Consider the following 22237-nt stretch of genomic DNA (forward strand, 5'->3'; position numbering starts at 1 on the left):
TTAAGGGAGGTGTGAGTGACACATTTAAAAACAAATGGTTGAATTGATGATCAGAGGCCAAGATATGCTCACCTTGATTCACTGTCATGGGCAAAGCTCCAAACTGCACATTTGCCATTATTCCACCTGAAAACATCTTTCATAGTGTCCTGATGTCCCCAGTTTGTAACCAAGGCTTTCTGTATTCTGCAGACCCTCTTCTAATGACATCACTACAAATTCATCATCGTCCAAAGTCTTAATCTGATTTGTTCTCATGACGAGTAAACCAAATGTGAAAAATTGGTGAAATGTTCCTTTAAAAGTTTTACAACTATAGGAGCATTCAAATGGAGAAGGTGAAAACAGATTGTCATCACGGTATAAAGGACAACAATTAATGTTCTTGCATGTATCATATTGATTAGAATTCACATACATGTTATGAATTACGATTCACTATTTTTCAAATCATGAAGAATTTTTCTTTCTTAACCTTCCACACTTTTAGGAAAGAAGTTCAATGCATCAGTGAGTCGATCAGTAGAAGACTAATCTACAAAAATGGTATAACTGCTTAATCATTTATTAAACAAAAAGGTGGTTAAAAAAACAGTAACTAAGTAATACAAAATATGAATTAGCTGTCAAGACAATGCAACATACAGTTGTTTGTGTTTACTCCTTGTTTGCCTTTCATCAAGTTTAAATTTCTGACATCCTTAAAACAGGATGTAAAACCTATTCAGTCTGAAATTTGATTTTTGATGTCAGAGTTCGACTGAACTCACTGACAAAGAAGAATTTCAAGAGCAGCACCTACTCACAAATAACTAACTGCACTCAATACATTGTATTAAGTGTCCACTGTGAGGATTGAGCTGTCTCGAGCAGGATTCAAGTCTCCGCAAGTTCATTTCTATGGATGTTGGCATGAACGGCTGCCTGAAAGGAAGAGTTCAATACAAGTAATTGGGTAAAACATACCATCCGATAAGCAATGAGAGGAAAAGAAGAAAATGATTGAGGAAAAAATCAGTCAGGTGAAGATCAAGCAAAAAGGGAGATTCAGCGTTCTTGGTTAAACTCAATCACTTTACGTAAGATTGATGGAAAACTGAACCAGTACTGGAGCTCCTTCAGAGGCTTTCCAAATCAGACCAGCCACTTCCTCTTGCTCCTGGTCTCCTACAGACTATCCATCATCTCACGGTGGCCAGTTTGTAATTTGGATAACATCTTGGCTTTCTCTGAATAAAAGCTGCCGCCTCCTCATCTCGTTCTCTCCTCTCTCTGTTCCCCTCTCCTCCATTTCCTCTGTGCCTCACTAATTTGGTCTCCTGTCCTTCCCTCTCCGGCTCCTTTTTCCTGCTCTCCTGCAAAATGTGTCTCCACTGTTTCACAGACTCAATGCCCAGAGGAGCTTCCTCTCTCAGCTCTTTACCCTTCACAACATAGCGCATGCAACTTCCTGAACTCCATTTAACCTCGGTCTTTAGAGACTAAGTAGCTCCATTACATGCAGCCTTTACACTGGGGTCTCTGACAGGTGTGCAAGGCTGCTCGGCTCTGTTCTCCGAGGGCTGTCTGTTCAACTGTCTGACTGTCTCGTTTCTCGCCCGTTCTTGACTGCGAGTTTGCGACTTTAAGTCTGAACAAACCTGACAGTCCTTCCGCAGATGAATGCATACATGGATGCACTTGCCAAAAAACAGACAGACACCATGTAAGGCACACAAACAACAGCCGCAGCAACACATGGCTCAAACATTTTCAAATGCCTAATCTGCTGCCGCATTCGCAAGGGAGCAGGCATGATGTAGGACTTGTGTTGTTGGAATCATTTTCCTGCCCCATTTTCATGGGCGACTGAAAGACAGTGAAGGAATCCACAGAGAGCAGAACTCAACAAGGCGTCCAGATGCAGCCTATCCCCATTCACCGCTCAGTAGTTGTGGATCCACAGTGTGACAGTACAGTACTGTACATTCAGTTATGTTACAGGATGAATGAAATTTTGTATTTAAGCACTAACAGTTTTTTTTTTGTGTGGCCTCATTTTGTTTAGAGGGAAAAAAACAAGTATGTGATGAATTAGTTATATTTATGCTTTGTTCTGTATCCTACTAGTGTAATAATCATTTGATTCGTCGCCATCGATTTTTATACTCACAAGACACAATGACAAACAAACTTCAAGATTCATGAAGGGATAGTGCTGAGTGATATAGTGACAAATACCAGGTGGAGGTAATCGATTCATTAATTGATCAACCAATAGTTAATCAGCAATTAAAGAAAAGATAGGTGCCCCTATTAAACAAAAACACCTTCTGGATTTAACAATTTTCTGATTTTCTTGATTGTATATAATTTCAAATGAATATTTTTCAGATATAGACTATTTGCTGGTAAAAAAAAAAAAAAAAAAAAAAAAAAGGAATCTGAAGACAGTGATGTGCATTTTTCACAATTCTTGAACATTTCATGAACACAGATTTAATTAAATCAAATCTATAGATCGGAAACTAACAAAAGTGACATAAAAAAGTAAAAACTACTTCAATGCTTCTTTCCATAGATTCTTTAAGAACTCTACAGGAATGCTGAACACCATTATTCTTAAATATATTCCCTCAAACTCTCCATGATACTTTAAAGTTAGTGTTCAGCTGTTGAAATCTCACAACTGTGAAGGCCATAGCATATGGTTCACATCATTTCCATCAAACCATCCAGTAACGCCTTCTGTCCTGAATAGGGGTATCTGCCTCATTGTGTTTTTCACCTCATTTATTCAGAATTTTTCTTCAATGTGTCACCCATCTGTATGAATATATTCCAGTATAAAACAGCTCAGAAAGTGCTGTGACAGAGCCTTTTATTTCATATAATTCACCAGCCACACTACTGAATGACTGAATTAACCTATGCTTGTGGTCATGGACCGACAGATACACTGGCCCACAAAAGTTGTCTGGACACCTAAAAATCTATGAATTCCATTGCATTACATTAAAATAAAAGACATTTAATGTAAAGAAATACAACACAACCACAAGCTAAATATTCCACAGAAATATGTTTGTTGGGTTTTGATAATAAAACCATAGAAAAACTGTTTGAAGTAGTTAGGGACTCAATAGTGGCTTTATTGTAGATCAGAGTGTTTTAATATTTGGTAGAACTGTTTTACAACGTCTAGGAGTGAAATAGTTTTCCTGCCTCCATGTTTCAGCAGCAAAGCTTTCAGTTCATTCCCACCTAGACAAGCTCACATTTTTTTCTCCATTACATACCATTGGAACGTATGGGATTTAGGCCAGAGCTGTGGGAGGGCTATCCAAGACTTTAAATTTCTCCCGGGCAAAATAGTCTTTCAACAGGTGGATGTTGTGCTTTACCACTGAAACAAAAGTCGTCGAGACTTTGACGTGCCCACTTCCAATCTTTACTGTACCCTCAATGCAGTATGCTTGGAATATTTCCCTTGGCTTTATCCACACAACCTTTTCGCCATCAGATTTATGTAGGTTGAATTAAGATTCATCCGAAAGTAACACGTATTAAAAAGCTGCTGTCTCTCTGTGCATGTTCTTTTAAAAATTGTATTCTGGCTGACTTATTCTTTGAGCTCATGATGGTTTCCTCTATGTTACTCTCCGTCTGTACCCATGATGGCCAACGAGCTGAGATCTGGTAACGCTTTTTGATTTCTAGAGCAATCTCTGTTTCTGTTTCTCTCACATTGTCTTGATTTCCAATCTACTGCAGGTCTTTCTGGGTGTGCTTGTGCAGTGTTTTCCATTGTTAATCACTTTGACAGTAAAACTGTGGAGGATGGAAGTCTTTTTATAGAATGGCCATCTTTAGGCAAACAAATGATGCTTGACCTTTTCTCTGAGCTCACTTCACTCGTCTTTGAGAGCTTGCAGTTGCTTTTAACTAACTTGTTCCAAGGTCATTTACGGTTTATGTAAAAAATCAGTTATGCTTATGTTCACACAAGTGCCAGTAGCAGAGCGAGCAGTTCATCTCATTAACGATGGACATGATCCATTAATTTTGATAATCAAGACTTGTCAGAATACTTTATTGTTTAAATTTTGAGGGATATGTTCATGCTTTCTCAGGTAACAACCTGATGTATTTATTTTTGTTGTGCTCAATGTATTTTTCTATGAATATGGCAGATATTTCGTTAGGCAACCAGGAAGCTCCTCTCGAGATGGCTGAGTATTTCTTCTTGGCCTCCGTGTGGACCTGAATGAATAGCTCTCCAGTGGTTACTACTAACAGGTGGCCTTGACTGACTCACAGTCCCTTAAGGCTGACCGTGATGAATGAGTCGTGACTCTAACTTGAATTACAGCTCCACCACTGAAAACAGGAAGTGAGGACTTAATTAGGCTGGGCTTGATGGAGGTGCAGGTGTTTTTTCTGGAGACCAAAACTTCTACAGCATGTTTCTACTGTCTATCCAGATACTGTGAGTTTGTTCTTGTCTGTCATCCATAAGTGTACACGCAGCTTCATGTATTCTCCTCAAAGAACAACGCTAAATCAGAGAACCCAAGTATACAAATGCTCACCTGCAAAGGTTGCATCACATGGGGACTTATAAGGACAAACAGGAAGCCACAAAGTTCAATGTGTGAATTGGGGTTACACTAATCCACTATGTTCATTATTAGTTCATCTGCAGCTTAGTTTCCTGGAAAATAGGTCAATGCCTATCACAATTTTCCAGAGTCGGTGGCAATGTAGGTTTTAATGCATTTTGTTTGATTCAAAATTGTCCCCATAACACTTCCCATGGTAATGAAACAGTTAATGGAAAGTGTAGTAGTTAGTAATAGTAATAACTGGCTAAACAGAGTGGACCTGTAATAGAGGCATTATTTTCTGGTTTCTCACTTATTTCAACTTTTTTAGACTTAAAAAAGTCTCACTTCTCGGTCACTGCTGCTCCTTCGGAGTTGCTGAACACAGCAAACTCACATCCTTTCTCTAGCCTGCTGAAGAAGTTAACAGTCATTCAGAGAAAGTGATTGACTGGCAGACAGACAGAATTAAGGTGCCTTAATGGCATCAAACCACAATGAACGCCTGTTTTGTTTAATAAAATGTTGTATTTTTAAACATTTTGAAAAACACATTTAATTCCTTTGTTGGTCTCATGTTAGAGGAGAACATTGTTACCATCGTCAAGTCTGCATAAATAAAAAGTTACCTCCAGCAACTGGTTAATTTTGGTCAGCACAAAGACTGGAAACATGAGGAAAACCAAGAAGCTCAGCATATAAACCACTGCAATTTGTCCAATTTACACAATAAATGAGATGCAATGAGTTGATAAATGAGCTTTAGAGATGCTAAGAGGTGGATGTTGATGAATTTTAATTCCTTCAAACTGGCAGGCTGTTCACCCCTGTTTTTAATCTTTAGCTTAGCATAAAGACGGATGGATGGATGAATTGGACGGATGGCTAAGTAATGTGATGCATCTATTTATATCACAACAGCAGTGAACGTCCACAGCAAATACTTTGCTTCCAACTTTTCTTTATCTCCCTCTTCTACACTCTTGAGTATTTGACTGCCTCACTACAAGATGGACAAAAAAGATTCCTTAAATTCGCTACCTGTCATCACCAGGTTGGTGTTAAGATTCTTCTTGTGAAAATGTTTCTCACTTGTTCAGCTGCTCTCCTTCAGCTGAGGTCTGCAGTCAAACCTCTAACTACTCTATGTTGTTCACCTTTAACCTTCCTTTTCACCTGAAAAGGCTGACATGGTTTCATAATTCAGATTCTCTGTGTTTTGGTAGGCAGAGCAGAGACTGGGTGTTGACAGAAGCAAGATTTACCAGACAAGAAAGTCTTTTAAAGTTGCGTTGGTTCATTCAGTACGTATGAATGACATTTGTTTTTGTTTTATCCTACAGCAAATCATTTCAAATCCAAAACTGGGCTTTAAATCATTGTTACATAAGAAATTCCTGTGGCAGTAATACCATTTTGTGTACATTATTACGTACAACAAATCCTTGTTGAATGGGGAGCACATTATATAAGAAGAGCTGACTCAGAATTTACCATATTTACCCATCAAGGCCTAAGTATAGAGAGGAATTATGCTCAAGACATTGCTCTGGTTTGGGGTGAGTCATCATCACATCCCAATATCAGCTTTCACAAGGTTTGATAAACCTCCTTGTTCATTATGGGGGCTCCACTTATACCTGCAGTCCTCAGAGATTCTTCTGATGTCAGATGTGAGAGGATTATCTGGTATCAGTGAGAGCAGGGGAGGAGGATGAGCCCTTAAAAAAAAAAAAACAGATCAGCGGGCGCCCGTGGTTCAACACTGTCCTGTAACTGGGCAAAGTGAGTCCAACTGTTTGTGGGCTTAAATCGACATGAGAGTAAAGATCCACCATGCCGGAGTAGTTTCAAACAAAATGACAGCTCTTTGACTACAAGAGGGAGGACAAGTCGGGCGGCAGGTGAAATGTGATTTTCTTGATGAATTGTTATCGTATTTTTTTTGTGTGTGTCATGCATGAGTTTTCATCAAAGGAGTAGCTGATCAGTTGCATCTAGAGCTTATGAATTAAATTAATGAAATAGTTGGTCAACAGAAAATGTATTTACAACAACTTTAATCATTTATTTCTCTTATCTTTTTATTTACAGAGCCAAACATTTGCTAGTTCTCACATCTCAAGGAGGATGTAGGCTGTTTTTATGTGTTTTATTACTTTTGAAACGGAATATTTTTGGGTTTTTGACTATTGGTCAAATCAAGCAGGAAAGCTAAAGACATCCACTTTGGCTTTTGGGCATTTTCTTTCTTTTTTTTTTTACATTTTTTGACATTCTATTCTAAATTATGAATAATTTAACCAGAAAACAGATGGAAATAGTTTTACATTACAGCCGTATCTGCACCATATTTGATATATTTATACCATTTATATGTATACTGAAATAGAGTGGATATTCCCTGTGTACTTGTCCTGAAATGTATCTAATCCAACGCTTTCCAAACTTCTAGTGCTCATCACCAGTGCTCTTCTCGCTGTGTGCATCTTTCTGTAGGACAGAGAAATTACTTTATGGAATGAAGCCACAGGCCTGCCTGGACAAGCTCTCTGTCCGCAAAGCATCAAGGTGTCCTCTCCACACCATTACCTTGGCCGACACTCTGCAATGACAAAGTGGAACTTTGAGTGAAAGTGACATTTTATTAGCAGGGGAATCTAAGGGGCCATTGTCTAAATGAACTGACTAAACAAGTTTTTATATTACCGCTCCTGTTACCAAACTTATGTTCCAAACAACTCTGAAATATAGTTGTACATCTGCAAATCAAGGAGGATGCCTCAATTCCAGAATAAGAGTAAATATCATCAGAGTCAAACTGAAACACGTGTTATTCCTCACGCTTAATAAAAAGTAGGTTTGGATTACTGGACACTTGGACTGAGACCAACATTGACTTGTCCTTCTCTGAGACTCTGCAGCTCCTGTTGTACGATTATGGCACCCTCATTCAAGAGAAAACATTGCTCTAATTCTCCGAGATGGTCGGCAGTAACTGTTGTCTCTATTGACTCTACTCCCCAGTGTTGAGTAAGAGGCTGAATACACAGTCAGCCTCTGCAGCTGCAAGGGCCACTGTATTGGGAGAAAAAAGGCCATCTTTGCCAAAGTAATCCTTTGGCAAAGACTGGTGCCCCAGACGTTAGAGCAGTGATGATCCACACAGAGGAAGAGGGGGTGGGTGATGTTGTGTACTTTGGGTCACCAGACGCTGACATTGTCCTCGGAGTGACGCTAGTATTTACTCCGTCTTTCATTTGTATAGTATGCTCACGTCTTGTACAGTAATGTATTGTGGGTATTACAGTGTTAGAGGCTGATGTTCGGTGCTCCCTAGCAGCTTTAGCTCTCATCACCAGCATGGCTGATCTGCAAAACTGCTGTGTTGTTTATTCAGGTGTGTCAAAGACCCAGTGTGACAACATCACATCCACCTATGTGCGAATTAAATCATCCTGGGGAGGGCCGAGTTCAGCATGGGTCCATTTAAAATGTGCCATGGCCAGTTGCAGAGTGCAGACAGGTGATATTTCAGAGATGAGAAAAGTCTCATTAGAGAAGAGTTGAAAGGTGAACGACAGTTTTCTGAATCATTCACTCGAGCATTCTTCATGTGCGTAAAACTCGCCATGTGTGGGAGTAAGCAATGACTCTTTCCAAGCCCACACAATATGACCATAAATAGCCCCACTTACGTAAAAATCCAAGCACACTTTCACTGAAGTCATAATTCAGGAGTGAGAAGCTCACAGCTAACACAGCAAGACCCACGTTATCTGCAGGAAGCTCATCAGAGAAGTGCAGAAAACGACTGCTCCCTGGTGTTCTGTTATTAATGAAAGATCAATTCATTAGCCCATTTCATATGCACAGAGATGACGAGCAGACCACGGAGCTACAAACGAGGGCTCCATGTTGGAAAGCACACCTGCAGGATCCGTGAACTGTCTGAATCAAGTCCTTGTGAGTACAAGGAACTGTGCTGAACTGAAGGTATTTCCACCTATAGCCTGCATCACGTGGACGGGTGGTCATTGATCTCAACAGTGATCGGTTCAGTAGGGGGGGGGGGGGAGAGTTGTCAGTGCTGTCAATACGGCAGGCACAGAGCTCTATAGGCTTATACGATAAGATGTGCATGTGCCTTTTTAAAACGCAGCGCATCACAAAACGTCAAGCTAAAAACCCATGTGTCTCCCTAATAACAGCTGCTAACGGTGACAACAAATGCTTTTAGCCGGGACCACACATGCATGCGGAATTTGCGATGCTAAATGAATGCGTTGAAGGCAAAAGACACAGTAAAAGTTACACACGGTGATATCATATTAAACGGCCTACACGCGGATTATTGCCTCCACGTCAACCCAAAGGGCTACATGTGTCTTCACGAGGCGCAAATCTGGTGGGGGAATGCAGCTATTCATAGACGCTGATATGGCACATTAATTTTCAATTTGCAACCCCGCGATTCAGTGTTACAGTCAATAGTCTCCATCCAATGTTGGAAGCATATGCGCTAATTATCCCTCGGTGTTCAGACGTCCCACTGGGCAAGCAGGGATCTTTGCATCGCAAAAGAAGCGCCATCATAAACACACACTTATAGCAAATAAAATACAGAGACAATGACGCGTCTGTCTTACCTGTGCCGTGAGCCAAATCGATGCCCGGTTCGGTGAGTATGTTCGGGTCACTTTGAGATCTGCCTCGTTGCAGACAGCCGTCTAGTCCATCCGATGTAGCCATGGGGAGACAGCACAGGAATCCTGAATAAAATATTAAAACCCCAACCCGAGGCAGGCAAGGTCAGGAGGAAAGCAGCGAGCGAGTGTAGATTTAATTCGCTCTGACAACAGCCGCTTTGAGCATCTACCAGGGAGCCATGGCTGAGCTGAAATTACGTGTGTGTGTGTGTGTGTGTGTGTGTGTGAGAGTGAGTGTGAGTGTGTGTCTGGGCTCGAGATGATGTGTGGATGTGGGAGGGGTGATATGCCCTCGATGATGCCAACGGGTTGATGATGCCCATCCCTGTCCAACAACACGACCAAATATTCAGCACACCAACTAACATGCTGCACATATGAATAAATACCCTACATATAGGAAACTTCTTGAAATATTTATATGTTTTATGTCTTTGGGAAACGCACCAGTAACACAAATCCTTTCGTTCCCGTCGCACCATTTATTCAGGGTCGATACGCTTTACTATAGTTATTATACTATACTATACTATACTATACTATACTATACTATACTATACTATACTATACTATACTGTTCTATATATATTCATATATATATATATATATATATATATATATATATGTGTGTGTGTGTGTGTGTGTGTGTGTGTGTGTGTGTGTGTGTGTGTGTGTGTGTGTGTGTGTGTGTCCATTTATATTATATAAATTATAAATTATATTAAGATAAGAATATATGGAAAAGAGATGTTATGGATTAAAAAATATGCTTCAGGTTTGTATAATGCACATTATAAGCTATTTAAAATTAATGCCCGTATTTACGACGAATGCACTTATTTGTTGATATTTTTTATTTTCAATTAATATAGCTACAACATTATCACACACAAAAACAATATAGCCTATGTAAAAACCTCACATCCAGAATCCATGCAGTGCATCTAACATCATTAAAAAATATGCTGCTTCGACCTTTAATATGTAATAGAATATCATTATTTTTGCAGTCTTTGCTTAAATTAAGTAGAAATTCCTTCTAAATTGGCATTTATGAGTAAAAAAAAAAAAAAAAAAAAAAAGAAAATATTTTGCTTAAAACAAAGCAGTTTAACGTCAGTGCCGCTGGACTACATTTGGACGCTGCCTATTGGCTAATTCAACGTATGACGCACAAAACGCGGAAGTGAACGCCGCCTCGGGAGAGAAATGGCTGCCGACAGGTGCAGCTACTCGGTTCGGTTGTTTATTCTTTTGAGTTTGTCGGTGTTTACTGTCGCAGACGTTCACGAAACAACTCCGACCGACGCTCCCCGCGCCATCGTGGTCGATAATCCGCAAACGGTCGCGGGCACGGCGACGCAAGCGGCTGATCAGCCCGCAGTGGAGCAAAGAAGTCGGTGGGAAGCTACTCCGGCTGATGCTCCGACCGACCAGCGGCGCGCCTCCGCCCCTCGACCCGCGGGACTCTCACCGGTACCGCAGCCCAAAGATGACTTCCGGGAGGAGTTGGTCATCAGACCGCTGCACTCAGGAGATGTTTACGCCAGCTTCCAGTTCCGCACCCTGTGGGAGACCGACTTCATGAGAGGAAACAAAGGCAAGCTGTCTGTTAGCGGCGAGGAAACACGCGGGTTTGAATCCTGCTCCTGTTAAAAGGTCTAAAATGTTGTGGTACATTCATGACGGTAAACAAACAAACAAAACAACAAGTGTTCGTGTTTTTTTTTTTTTAATGTTTTCTTGATGCACCAGTAAGATGACAAATTAAAACGATGAAGCGTTTCGTGGTTTTTTTCTTTAGTTTTCTGTTTTCTGTCAGGACTTTGTTTATATTTACTTTTCCTCCTGACAGTCAATTTTTTTTTTTTTTTACTTGCAGACACCTTTTTTTTTTTTTCCTTCGCAATATCTATTTCAGTTTAAATTAGTCCCAAAGATAATGATGACGTATGAACTCCAAGCTCAGGATAATTTCATGAGCTTTTACTTTTATCACGTTTATCTTGGTCATCATGAAGTACAGTCACACATGCTGTTTATTACTGTTGTTGTTTTCAGAACAGCATCATCTTATCTGATAATACTTTCATAAATGATTAAGACCTGAATCACTAATATCACCAGAGAGGGTAAGTTCTGTTGTTTTGATATGCGGTACGGTTTAACATCTGGACTTTGTGACTTGTGTTTTCATTGCGAGATGACCTCAGTACACGTCAGCATCATTACAGCGGTCTGGTTATCCTCTTTCTTGTGTTTCATAGATACACGATGACGAGTTCACGAGTAATTCAAACCAGAGCGGAGGGTGTTGGGGATGGACGCGGCGCTATGAATAAATTTGATGTGAATTTAAAGTTATTTTTCTCACATACGAGCAGCTGACGTCTCCGGAAAGTTCGAGTCGTGCTGTTTCGTTTGACGTGCGCTGCACCTCGCTGTGATGAATACTTACTGAGCACCTCAACCGAGAAGAAGGGATGGGAGTTGGGACGTACTGTCGGTCACTAAGGGTTGAACTAATATTGACATTTTGGAAACGTGAAGGTGATGAGACGGGTCTTTCACTCTGGCTTTTTTGTCACTGTTGTAGCCTCCCACTGGTCGAGCACTTGTAAACGGAAACAATACTAAATGGGCACAATGAACATCCCATACATTTCCAAAATACCTTGTTTTTCTATTGTTAAATTGAATACAGCAATTCTTGCCTGTCTTTACTCTGAACTGTATTTCGTTTCGTTCCTCAGTGTCCCACTACCGGTTGTTTCCCAAGTCTTTGGGCCAAGTCATCTCCAAGTTCTCGGTGCGAGAGCTGCACATCTCCTTCACTCAGGGCTACTGGAGGACCATGCAGTGGGGGCAGCCCTTCCTGCCGTCCCCTCCTGGGGCCGAGCTCTGGGTTTGGTTCCAGGACTCTGTGACAGAGTGAGTGTAGCTCTCTGGTGGCAGCTGAGGTGAAAGAAATGCACAGCATATTGTGGATAAGTTTTAATCTTTTTAGTTGTGCTATTAGTGGTGAACATCCAGGTTTCATGTTAATCCCACATAAAGATTAAAGCCTCTACACTCACCATTTTTGCATCATTATACAAAGACAAAGGCATTTAATGGCATCTTATACAGCAGAAATTAACTTCATAATAAATATAAACAGCGGGCACCCAAAGCATACAGTGAAGATAAAACAAATAGATATATTCGTGAGGAATATATAACAAGAATAAAGATGAGCTGTAATTACAGTTGGGTTTTATAAAGATACATTTCTGATTTAATTACTCGGAGATGAAAAGTTGTAAAAGCTTTATTTTTAGTTTCCTTATTAATCCAGTACACAAATAACGTGCACACTTCTGAAAATCCCAATAGGAAAGCTCACAGATAGACATTTATAGTGTGTGTGTGTGTGTGTGTTTTTTTTTAAACATTCATTTAAACATTTTCCTGTTTTTCTTCCATTTTCAGTGTGGATGCTACATGGAAGGAGCTGACCAATGTTTTGTCTGGCATCTTCTGTGCTTCACTGAACTTCATTGACTCCACCAACACTGTTCAACCCAGCGCTGCCTTCAAACCACTGGGGATAGGAAACGGTACAGCGAGACTTCTTCAGGCCGTTTGCATTTTGTAAACGCTATGATGAGATTAGCTACCTCAAGCTTTTGAGCATGGGGGTGTCATAGATACTGTCCAGTTGGCTTGGGTGGTGTCACGGAATTAACCTTTACTAAAACATTTATAAATCTGAAAGATATGATCTTCAGTACCATCAAAACATACACTCCTTTTGGTGATCGACTGGCACAGAGATGCTCTATTAATCTTGCACCACCACAGGACACTAATGATACAGGCAACCGGAGTAAACACAAAATCCAATTTTAAATGATGATTGTATTTATTGGACCAAAAAGGTTATTGAAAATCTGAATTTAAAATGTGAAAAAGTAATGATCCCTGGAATTTAATTGCTTGTTTTGCCACCTTTTGCAGCATCTAATGCGACCAAATTCTCCTAATAATGGGGGATCAAGAATTTCAGCCCTCTCTTTGCAGAACTGTTTTAGTGCAGACACATAGGAGAGGAGTGAGCATGAACTTCACTTTTCAGGTCTTGCTACAGCATCTTAAGGTGGCTCAGGGCCGGACTTTGAATAGGCCACTGCATAACTGATTTGTCCTGATTCCTTTTGAGCCGTTTGGAGGTGGACTTACTCTGATCCTACGTGCTAATGGTGAAAACCTTCTTGGATAACTTGGTGCTTCTGAAAATGATCTATTTAAGTGATGATTAGATCAAACGGAGCTGGTAGTTATCAGGCCCGGGTGTGTCTAGTCCAGCTGCAAACGTTTTTATAGATGTAGTAACTAAGGAGATAAATACTTTTTCACACTGGACCACTTGATATGAGATAAAGGTTTTGCTTCAATTCTTAAAACTATCATTTAAAACACGTATTTTGTGTTTGTCGGGTTGTCTGACCTGACAGTTTACTATGAGATACACACAAGAATCACAGCAGTGTAGATGCCACCTGAGCCTTTTATTCAGGATGCTCTATATGACATGTGGACTGATTTTAGATTTATGTGTTGAACTTAGTGACGGACCATCGCTTCCTTCGCTATGCCACCCTCCCACGAGAAATTGTTTGCACTGAGAATTTGACACCCTGGAAGAAACTCTTGCCATGTGGATCTAAGGTGAGTGTGCGTCCGTGCGTGCGTGCGTGTGTGTATCTCTTTGTATTTCTACAAACATATCAAAACGTAAATGCCGTCTGTGTTGTTATTGTGTGTTCCAGCAGCTAGCTCATGTTTTTCCCTCTTGTTTCTTTCTTTGTGGTCGTGTTGCCCTTGCAGGCGGGTCTCGCTGTCCTGCTGAAGTCAGAGAAACTCTTCCACAGCAGTTTTCATTCCCAGGCAGTGCACATCAGACCTGTGTGTCAGGACTTGCAGTGCAAAACCACATCCTGGGAGCTGAGACAGACGCTGAATGCAGTTTTTGACCTGCACACCTCTGGACAGGGCAAACGAGGTGAGCAGAAGCACATTCGTCCTGCATTCCTCCCACATTGGACTTTAGATTGTGTCCCCCTGCTGTCTTTTTTTTTTTAATTTTTTTTAATTCGGGCTGTTTGTTCCTTCAGAGTGGTCTTTGTTTAAGATGTTCTCTCGGACCCTGACAGAAGCTTGTCCGCTGGCCTCCTCCAGTAATATTTATATCGACGTCACAGACAACCCCCAGGTTGGATTTTCTGATAATATATCATCATCCAGTCTAAATCATTAGTTATTTCCCATAATTCAAAAATCAGAATCCAAAATATTAGTTTTACCAAGTAGTCAAAGCAATTTCTAGGTGGAGATCATTTAAATCTGATGTAGCAGCTCATAATTTCAAAGTGGTAACATGTGTATGTGGAATATGTAGATAGTATAAAGTATATGGATGGAGATCTGCTAATCTGATGTCATTTTGCAGGGGGAGCAGTTTGAGCTCAGTCCGGCCACTCCCCTGCTGAGCCAGGCAGTGGTGCTCGGGGACAGACGGACTTTCTCTGTGTACGATCTGACCCAACAAACCACCTTTGGCTCTGTGCGCTCTCTCAACCTGCTGATCCGCTGGAAATCCAGTGAGGGTGAGTGAGAGGAGAAGAGAGTGACACAGCTTTATGCAAAAGGCTGGACATTGTATAGTGCAACAAGAAAGATAAAACTAAAAAGTGCCAGCTGCATTTATTTGTTCTCCCTTGATTAACTTGTAGCTACTGTTTATCTGTCATAAGAATAAGGTCGTCCCGACATTGTTCAGTAAATTTGCCTTTTTCTTTTTACCGATAAATCATCTTCATTATTACATGTTTCAACAAAGAGACTGTTTCAGACTGTGGTCCTATTCTACAGCGCCACTATTTTTATTTTTAAGTGTAACTATTAGCTTCATGTTTCATTGTCATTAGTGTTTTCTGCAGTGTTCCTGACGTGGTTAACCATTAAGGCCTGTTTCTCACTTCCTGCCTGCAGGTCACATGCTTCGCCCGTTGCTCCATGCCGAGCGTTACGTGGCTGGATACGGGCTGCAGACGGGAGAGATCCACACGCTGATGTACAACAACCACCCCTACCGGTCTTTCCCTGTGCTGCTGCTGGACTCGGTGCCCTGGTATCTCCGTCTCTACATCCACACACTCACCGTCACCAGCAAGGGAAAGGACAACAAGCCCAGTGAGTATGCAAAGAGTATTGGGGAAATGAGACACATTTTCAACACTCATGTATGAATTATTTTTGGTTTGCTCAGATGTTCCCAGACTTTTAAGGCCTTTTACCTAAATCAGTGAATACATTTAATAATCAGACTGGCTGGATACATATGAGGTTGTTAATACTAGTTTTTAACAGTATTTAATAGTAGAATCATTTTGGGTGAACTTAACCTTTAAAAAGTCCAGCAAAGGAGATGCTGCGGTGTACTTGAGGGGAAAAAAGTTCACCCCAAAGTCCTGTGACACAATAATAGGCTGATGTTGTATTTGGGAATGCTTATATACGCACAATAATGTCTCATACTGCAAAAATGAGACTGCGAAACAGAAAAGACTTTGTCATAAAACACTATATGGGGGGAAAAAAAATCAGACTTTTACTAACACTGAAATGATCTCTACCTCAACTTGAGGACATTCGCTGTGGAACAATAATTTAACTGCAGCTTATAAACTGTGACTCTGTGACAGCTCACCTGTCTGAAGGGGAGAAAAGTCGGCTACACATTGTCATTTACCATGACATCCTGATAGAGCTGGTCTCTGTGTCGGAGATCATTTATAATTTATATGTGACTAATGAAGTTACCGTTATTGTGTCATATGCAACTCTGTCGCTATGGAGACGCTCATTTCGATCCTGCTTCTGTATGAAGCTCCAGGTTTCCAATAAACTCCTAAAAACAGCTGGTAACAACAAACTAAACTTCACCTTCTGATAATTTTTTGTCAAAACGGAGAATATATTCATTAACGCTGAGTCTCATAACTGAACCTGTTACATTTCAGTTTGTAATAAATGGGAAATTGTTGAGCAACGTGAATGAGGCAGAACTCAACGTACACGAAAGGTCTTTTGTGTTTTTTGGAGAGATCTGTGTGTCATACCTCCGTCGACTAAAGGCACACAAACTGGGAGGTTTTTTGCTTTCAGTGATGTTGATGGACTAATATTGGTGCTGAAATATCAAAAAGCCTGAAGTTCAAACGCTGTCCTGTGTTCAGAAAAAAATATCTATTTGGTATTTATAACTGGTTTGGTTTTTTTTCAAAACGGAGGGACTCTCAGGCTTTATTTTGTATTTGGCCTGAGAGGTATATGGCGTATAGCGTGTACCTGCAGATCATGTATACTTACACCACTGCTTTCATTACGGGTCTTGCGTACCACCAGTGGTGCACGTACCCCAGTCACTGGGTTAATTACTTTACATTTACTTTCCTACCTGCTCTGTACTGTATGTGAACAGTAAAATTGTCACATCCTGCGAAAGGTGTGCCGTGTTGTGTCGTTCACCATAATATTTGATATTATTTGTAATATGACAAGAAAAACTTAAAATGGTACTATACTGTTGTACCGGCTGCGTAACAACATGCTATACGTTACATGTATAATTTACATACAGCACCACAAGCATGCTGCTCCACCGTGGGGAAGTTAGTTCCAAAAAGGGGAGCGACTTTACTAGTGTGGAAGTGGTTTGGTTCAAGTTGATCAGATGTCCAACAAACCACTGTAATATGGTTTTACTGAATATTTGAAGACAACATTTTATATTAGCCTTTAAATATTAAAACTGTAACTGTACATTCTTAAAATTAATGGCAAAATATTTTTCAGTATTTTGTCATATTGTCAATGATATCCTAATCGCAGAAATACCCTGAACAATATTTATAATCTTCAAGGATCCTATCGCCTAGCCCCACTCTGCACCCATAATTAAAACTATCATCAGGAGAAAAAGTTGTTTCAAATATCACGTAACAAGTTGGTGTGTTATGCTGAAACAGAAACAGATGCATGGCTGTTTCTGACCAAGATTTTAGCAACTGCAAAGGTCAACAATTTCATGGTAAATAATCATATTGTGATGGTTTTTTTTGTTTTTTTTTTTTTTAACTGGTTGTGTTTTTAAAAATTCTTTTTAATTTTAACTGCCTTTTTAGACAAGAAAATCCATTTTGAATTTAATGTACCCCTGCGTACACTGCTGAGATTGTGCTGATTTATTACTGTTTTAATTCTTTATGCCATTACATACTGTAGAAATGTAAAGGTAAGGTTCACCTCACACAGATAGGTAAAGTTAGTTTACCTCCCACTTAGGCACACCAGTATGAGACACTTTACCTCCTCACACTTTACCTCCTCACTTTCCCAACAGGAATCATTTTCATGTCATGCTTCTTTTCACCACAAGGGGGAGAACAGGAGTCACATTTTCTATTAGACAGGCTGGAAGACATATCTTTTGTGTACCTTTCTGTCTAGCTGCTGTTTTTTTTAAGTGCTATTTTTGTATGAAATATTGTTTGATTATATCAGTATATAAATCAATGGTCTGTGTGTAAACATTAAAATGGTGTATCATGTTTCTCCTCTGCCAGGTTACATCCACTACCAGCCATCGAAGGACCGTGTGAGGCCTCATCTGCTGGAGATGCTCATCCAGCTTCCTCCCAACTCTGTGACTGAGGTTACAGTGCAGTTTGAGCGGGCTCTGCTCAAATGGACTGAATACACGCCTGATCCCAACCACGGCTTCTATGTCGGGTATGCACGAAGGATTGTCTCCAGACATTTCTGAAGAAAGATGCAAACACAATGTTGCCCACGTCATTTTTAATTTGTAGTTGTAGATGGTTCCGTTTTGTGTTTTTTTTTGTTTTTCTATGCATCAATTGTTTTTAAATTTCTTTCCGGCTTGATTGTTCAACATTTAGGTCTTCAGTGATCAGCTCTCTTGTACCGAGCACTGTCGCCATGGATACAAACAGCACTCAGGAACGACCCCTTTTCAGCAGCTTGTAAGTATGGAAAATGTATTTTGGTGCCTTTTATTAATGTGCGGTTTGGTTCCTGCAGTGAAACACAGCTTTCTAGAAACGAAAAAATGATCACATATTCTATCTCCTGACAGTTTTCCCTGTAAAGAAGAGTCCAGCTACTTCGTCCGCGTCTACACTGAGCCTCTTCTAGTAAACTTGCCCACTCCAGACTTCAGCATGCCTTATAATGTCATCTGCCTGACCTGCACTGTTGTGGCTGTGGGCTATGGCTCCCTGTACAACCTGTTGACCCGGAGCTTCCAGATAGAAGAGCCCAACCCGGGGCTGGCCAAGCGGATAGCCAACGTCATCCGTAAAATGAGGGGCGTGCCGCCTCTCTGAGGCTGGACAAGAATAACAACTGACCTCTTTTAGAAAGGACCTTTTCCTGTTGGTGAAACCACCGGAAAACGTGTAATATTCAGGGAAGAACTGAGTCGAGCACTGGTATGAATGTTTAAACAACTGTTAACTTGAAGGTTTTGTTTTCAAATGGAAGAGGACAAAATGATTTTGTTGAACATTAATATATTCAGGATCATTTTCCTCCCGGTTGAGGACACAAAAAAGTCGACATTTGTCTGTCTGGATGAAAAGTAAGAGCTTTGCTGCTGTTTGACAAGCAGGAGGAACCAAAGCGCTGCAGTAGGAACTGCATCAGTATCTTTGTTTTATGGATGTTTGAACCCATAACTCCATTACATCCAACACAGCCTCTCTCTTACTGAGGCACTGTTACCTTTTTCCTGTTTAAAACTGTGAGACAGATTTGATCTCACATTGCACTATAAAGCCTCTGAGCTCCTGTGGCAAAAAAGACAAAAGTTTTTCTGACCTTGTTTTTTTTTGCCATTTCCCAAAAGATAACAACTAAGTTTCTTAGAAAGTCACTTTTTTTTTTTTTTTAATTATCAAACCTGCTAGGTTAGATAGATCCAATGGCCAACCATAAATTCAAACATAATTCATTCAGAAATACTTCATGTTTATTTGATAGTGAATTTTATAATTTTATACTCATTTTAAGATATGCAAAAAGAACAAATGCCCACAAAAATAATGAAAAGTGACAAAAACCTAAAAAACTATTTCTGTATTGGACGTATTATTCTGTAAACACGTTGTCTGTTTGGATCATTTTATTATAGAAAAAAGGGTTCAGCCCTCTTACCAAACATTTGTTTTGCACTGATTTTTTTTTGGGCTGCATGCTTGATTGTTGAATGCTACAGTCTGAATGTCTCTAATTAATTGCCTTTGGCTTGTTGAATTATTAACTCATTCATTCACCAGTTTGATGTCACACTTTGAGTGTGTCTTACAGCAAGGTTAAATCCTTATCATTATGTAAGACACCAAACGGTGAAATACTACCATGCATTTGTTTTTTTTAACACACCATCCTCTGATATGCTTATCTGTCTAAAAGTTCATTCTCTCTCACTTCCTGTAAAGAAAGTGAGCAAAGTATGAATGTTTGAATCTCTACAGTGTGTCTGATGTAACTGAAATATTATTGCCTTTTCAATAAACTGTAAAAAGGCTTTTATTCAAATTACCAGCAGTGAAAGTAAGTCGCCTGTTCTAAATTACATCAGAGCTGGAGTTTTATTACTTCCCACCGAGTGCCCACATTTTTGTGTAAACAAACTTGGCCTCACTTCTGGCAGACCCAGAGAGAACAAACACAGAGGTCTCTGTATTCGGCTGGTCATCCAGTTTCACCCCTGCATGTTTGCCAGCAGCGTGGAACAAAAACAAAGGGGGGGAAGCAGCATTCCTCATAAATGATGTTCATATCTGATCAGCTACAAATTATCTGTTGTGTCCAGACAAATAGGTGCACACAGAGACCAGACCGCTGGAAGTGTTTTGTCACAATGCTCAATTACAATTACATGAAGAAATTTGGCTGTTTACGTAAAAACTTTGTGGTGCAACGTTGCTGAAACCCCAAAGCACCCGAAAGTCTTGGTCACCTCTTTAAATAGTCAAGTTTTCTACCAGTAAGCACTTTCCATTTTTGGCACATTTCATAATTTATTTTTCCAGCCAAGCTCTCGCCTTAAACGGCAGTAAAAACAAAGCCTGTGAAACTCAAGACCTATAACCAACAAGGTGAAACATATATAACAGGTTTCTAAGTACTGGATATGGAATATGTTTATTGAAATAAAATAAAATGAAACACTGAAGGCTCCATAGTCTCAAACTGCAAAAGGACTCAAAATGCTACTCATACAGAAATCCTGTTAATTGACTACCATGTTTTTTAGCATCAAAGTAACATCACTTAAAATGTAAATTTAAAGACAAACATAGAGCACATTTTCTTTCTAGGAAAGCTTTGTCAGATTGGCTCACCAAGCAAAAGTTAACAACTCTCCTCAAAACACAAAAAGGCGTAATTATATTAAAGAAGGGAAAATACTGTCTACCTAAACAATCAAGCTTACAGTAAAGCAGGAATACAATGTGATAAATGAAATATTTTACTCCGTACATTTGTGGTAAAGTAACCAAAGAGGTGCACACTGCAATGTATAAGGGAGTTCAGTTGTCCAATCAGCAGGGCTCACTGCAGGCGTGGCCACATGTTGTCCTGCAGCACTTTTGCTCTCCTGGACATTCACCATCATGATAACAGTACTCGGCACACATGCGGGTGGCCTGGGGCAGAGCGCAGCGGCCTGGCTTCACTGACACACCAAACACCAAAACACACGGGGTTAAAAAACACTCTAAACAACCACAGGCAGCATATTTGGCACTTTGTTTGCATCTCACCTGTGTATGGGGCCATGCACTGATGTCCGCAGCCATTGTGGCAGCACTTCTCTTCATTGGGGCAGTCGCTGTCATGAGTGCAAAACTCGGCACACAGCCCTGCACCCCAGCGCCTGCCGGGACACACTCCTGGCTTTGCTGCAGGGACAAAGACATCAATATGTCCAAAGAGTTCTTAAACAGAGAGACTGGAGGGGGAAAAAAATGGCTTTAGACTGGAAGAGACTTGTTTTGTCCTTTAATAGACTGTCCAGGCCTGTTTTCCACCTCAGTTCATTCACTGGGAAGATTTAACAGCTGCCCACTTAAAAAGTTGAATGTGGATCCCGCTGAAAGTAGGAGGGACACAGACAGCTCCACAGTCAAAGACATATCATTCGTCCTCTGCAGGACAGTCTTCTTCACACACACGAATGTAATGGGACAACATTAAGGCGAAGTAGGCAGCGGCCTGGTTTTTTAGAAGAGTCACTGAGAGAAAGAGGCAGCAAAGCAGAAAAAGATAAAGATAAACATCACCTGTGGTAACAGCAAGACAACTGCCGACTTGGTTGTTTAATGAAACAGACCAACAAGCAGTATTCAGCTGTAAACATTTGTGTCAAATCAAACTTACCTGTTAAATTGCCACTTTTAACTTCTGCAGCGAAAACCGTGTCAAAGTGCACAAATGTACCGAATGCTAAAAGCAATGCACAAACCGTGGACCAGTGTTTCTCCATGTTAACCTCTTGCACACAAGAATGTGTTCCTGTTTGGACAAAATATCCCAGGACACACAGTGTAGGCTGATGAGCCCAGTCAGAGGATGCTGGGTCCTTGTACCTGTCAAGTTACGCTCCCTGACATAAGAAGTGATAGTAGACACGCTTTTTTTTTTTTTTTTTTTTTTTTTCCCCAACAGCGGCTTTAATTGAGTTTATTTTTGACTGGAAGGTGGAGGACCTTTTTTTTAAAAAAAAATTAAATTATTTTAAAATTACAGGGTGTTGCAGTTGTATAGCCCAAATAGTGATGTATTTACTTTAACCTGATGGAAACACAAACT

The 22237-nt window shown here is 40.3% G+C and overlaps 3 protein-coding genes across 5 annotated transcripts in view; 1 reads left to right on the plus strand and 2 right to left on the minus strand.

Annotated features, from left to right (window-relative positions):
• phactr3a (phosphatase and actin regulator 3a) overlaps nt 1-9521 on the minus strand; it is a 37929-nt gene extending 28408 nt beyond the window's left edge. For all 3 annotated transcript variants that reach the window (XM_069689062.1, XM_069689061.1, XM_069689060.1), the window contains exon 1: nt 9233-9521. In XM_069689062.1, coding sequence (XP_069545163.1) covers nt 9233-9335 — 103 coding nt within the window. In that variant the 5' untranslated portion in view covers nt 9336-9521. The remainder of the gene's footprint in view (nt 1-9232) is intronic.
• Nucleotides 9522-10468: 947 nt separating this feature from the next.
• pigt (phosphatidylinositol glycan anchor biosynthesis, class T) lies at nt 10469-19946 on the plus strand. Its single transcript, XM_069689070.1, has 11 exons — nt 10469-10892; nt 12046-12223; nt 12764-12891; nt 13902-14002; nt 14162-14336; nt 14449-14546; nt 14784-14940; nt 15326-15526; nt 17962-18127; nt 18298-18381; nt 18495-19946. The coding sequence occupies exons 1-11, from the start codon at nt 10502-10504 to the stop codon at nt 18742-18744; spliced, it is 1929 nt and encodes a 642-aa protein (XP_069545171.1). The 5' UTR covers nt 10469-10501; the 3' UTR covers nt 18745-19946.
• A 601-nt stretch (nt 19947-20547) lies between these two features.
• On the minus strand, nt 20548-21959 carry wfdc2 (WAP four-disulfide core domain 2). The gene is made up of 3 exons (XM_069689071.1): nt 21806-21959; nt 21190-21327; nt 20548-21101 (listed from the first exon to the last, which is right to left on the minus strand). Exons 1-3 carry the CDS (start codon nt 21909-21911, stop codon nt 20968-20970), a joined length of 378 nt encoding a protein of 125 aa, XP_069545172.1. The 5' UTR covers nt 21912-21959; the 3' UTR covers nt 20548-20967.
• Nucleotides 21960-22237: the final 278 nt, after the last annotated feature.

This window comes from Brachyistius frenatus, unplaced genomic scaffold (assembly GCF_029030835.1).
Source record: "Brachyistius frenatus isolate BFR_SWC_R1_liver_20210118 unplaced genomic scaffold, ASM2903083v1 Contig_6, whole genome shotgun sequence".
Taxonomy (NCBI): domain Eukaryota; kingdom Metazoa; phylum Chordata; class Actinopteri; family Embiotocidae; genus Brachyistius; species Brachyistius frenatus.

What these genes read in the sequence shown, in the direction of transcription:
- pigt (XM_069689070.1), top strand. Translation starts at nt 10,502, where the DNA reads ATGGCTGCCGACAGGTGCAGCTACTCGGTTCGGTTGTTTATTCTTTTG. An exon ending in GGGAAAGGACAACAAGCCCA is followed by an intron (nt 15,527 to 17,961) that starts GTGAGTATGCAA and finishes CTCCTCTGCCAG; the next exon opens with GTTACATCCACTACCAGCCA. An exon ending in AACCACGGCTTCTATGTCGG is followed by an intron (nt 18,128 to 18,297) that starts GTATGCACGAAG and finishes TTCAACATTTAG; the next exon opens with GTCTTCAGTGATCAGCTCTC.
- wfdc2 (XM_069689071.1), bottom strand. Translation starts at nt 21,911, where the DNA reads ATGGAGAAACACTGGTCCACGGTTTGTGCATTGCTTTTAGCATTCGGT. An exon ending in TAAAAGTGGCAATTTAACAG is followed by an intron (nt 21,328 to 21,805) that starts GTAAGTTTGATT and finishes TTGTCCCTGCAG; the next exon opens with CAAAGCCAGGAGTGTGTCCC. An exon ending in GTGCATGGCCCCATACACAG is followed by an intron (nt 21,102 to 21,189) that starts GTGAGATGCAAA and finishes TTGGTGTGTCAG; the next exon opens with TGAAGCCAGGCCGCTGCGCT.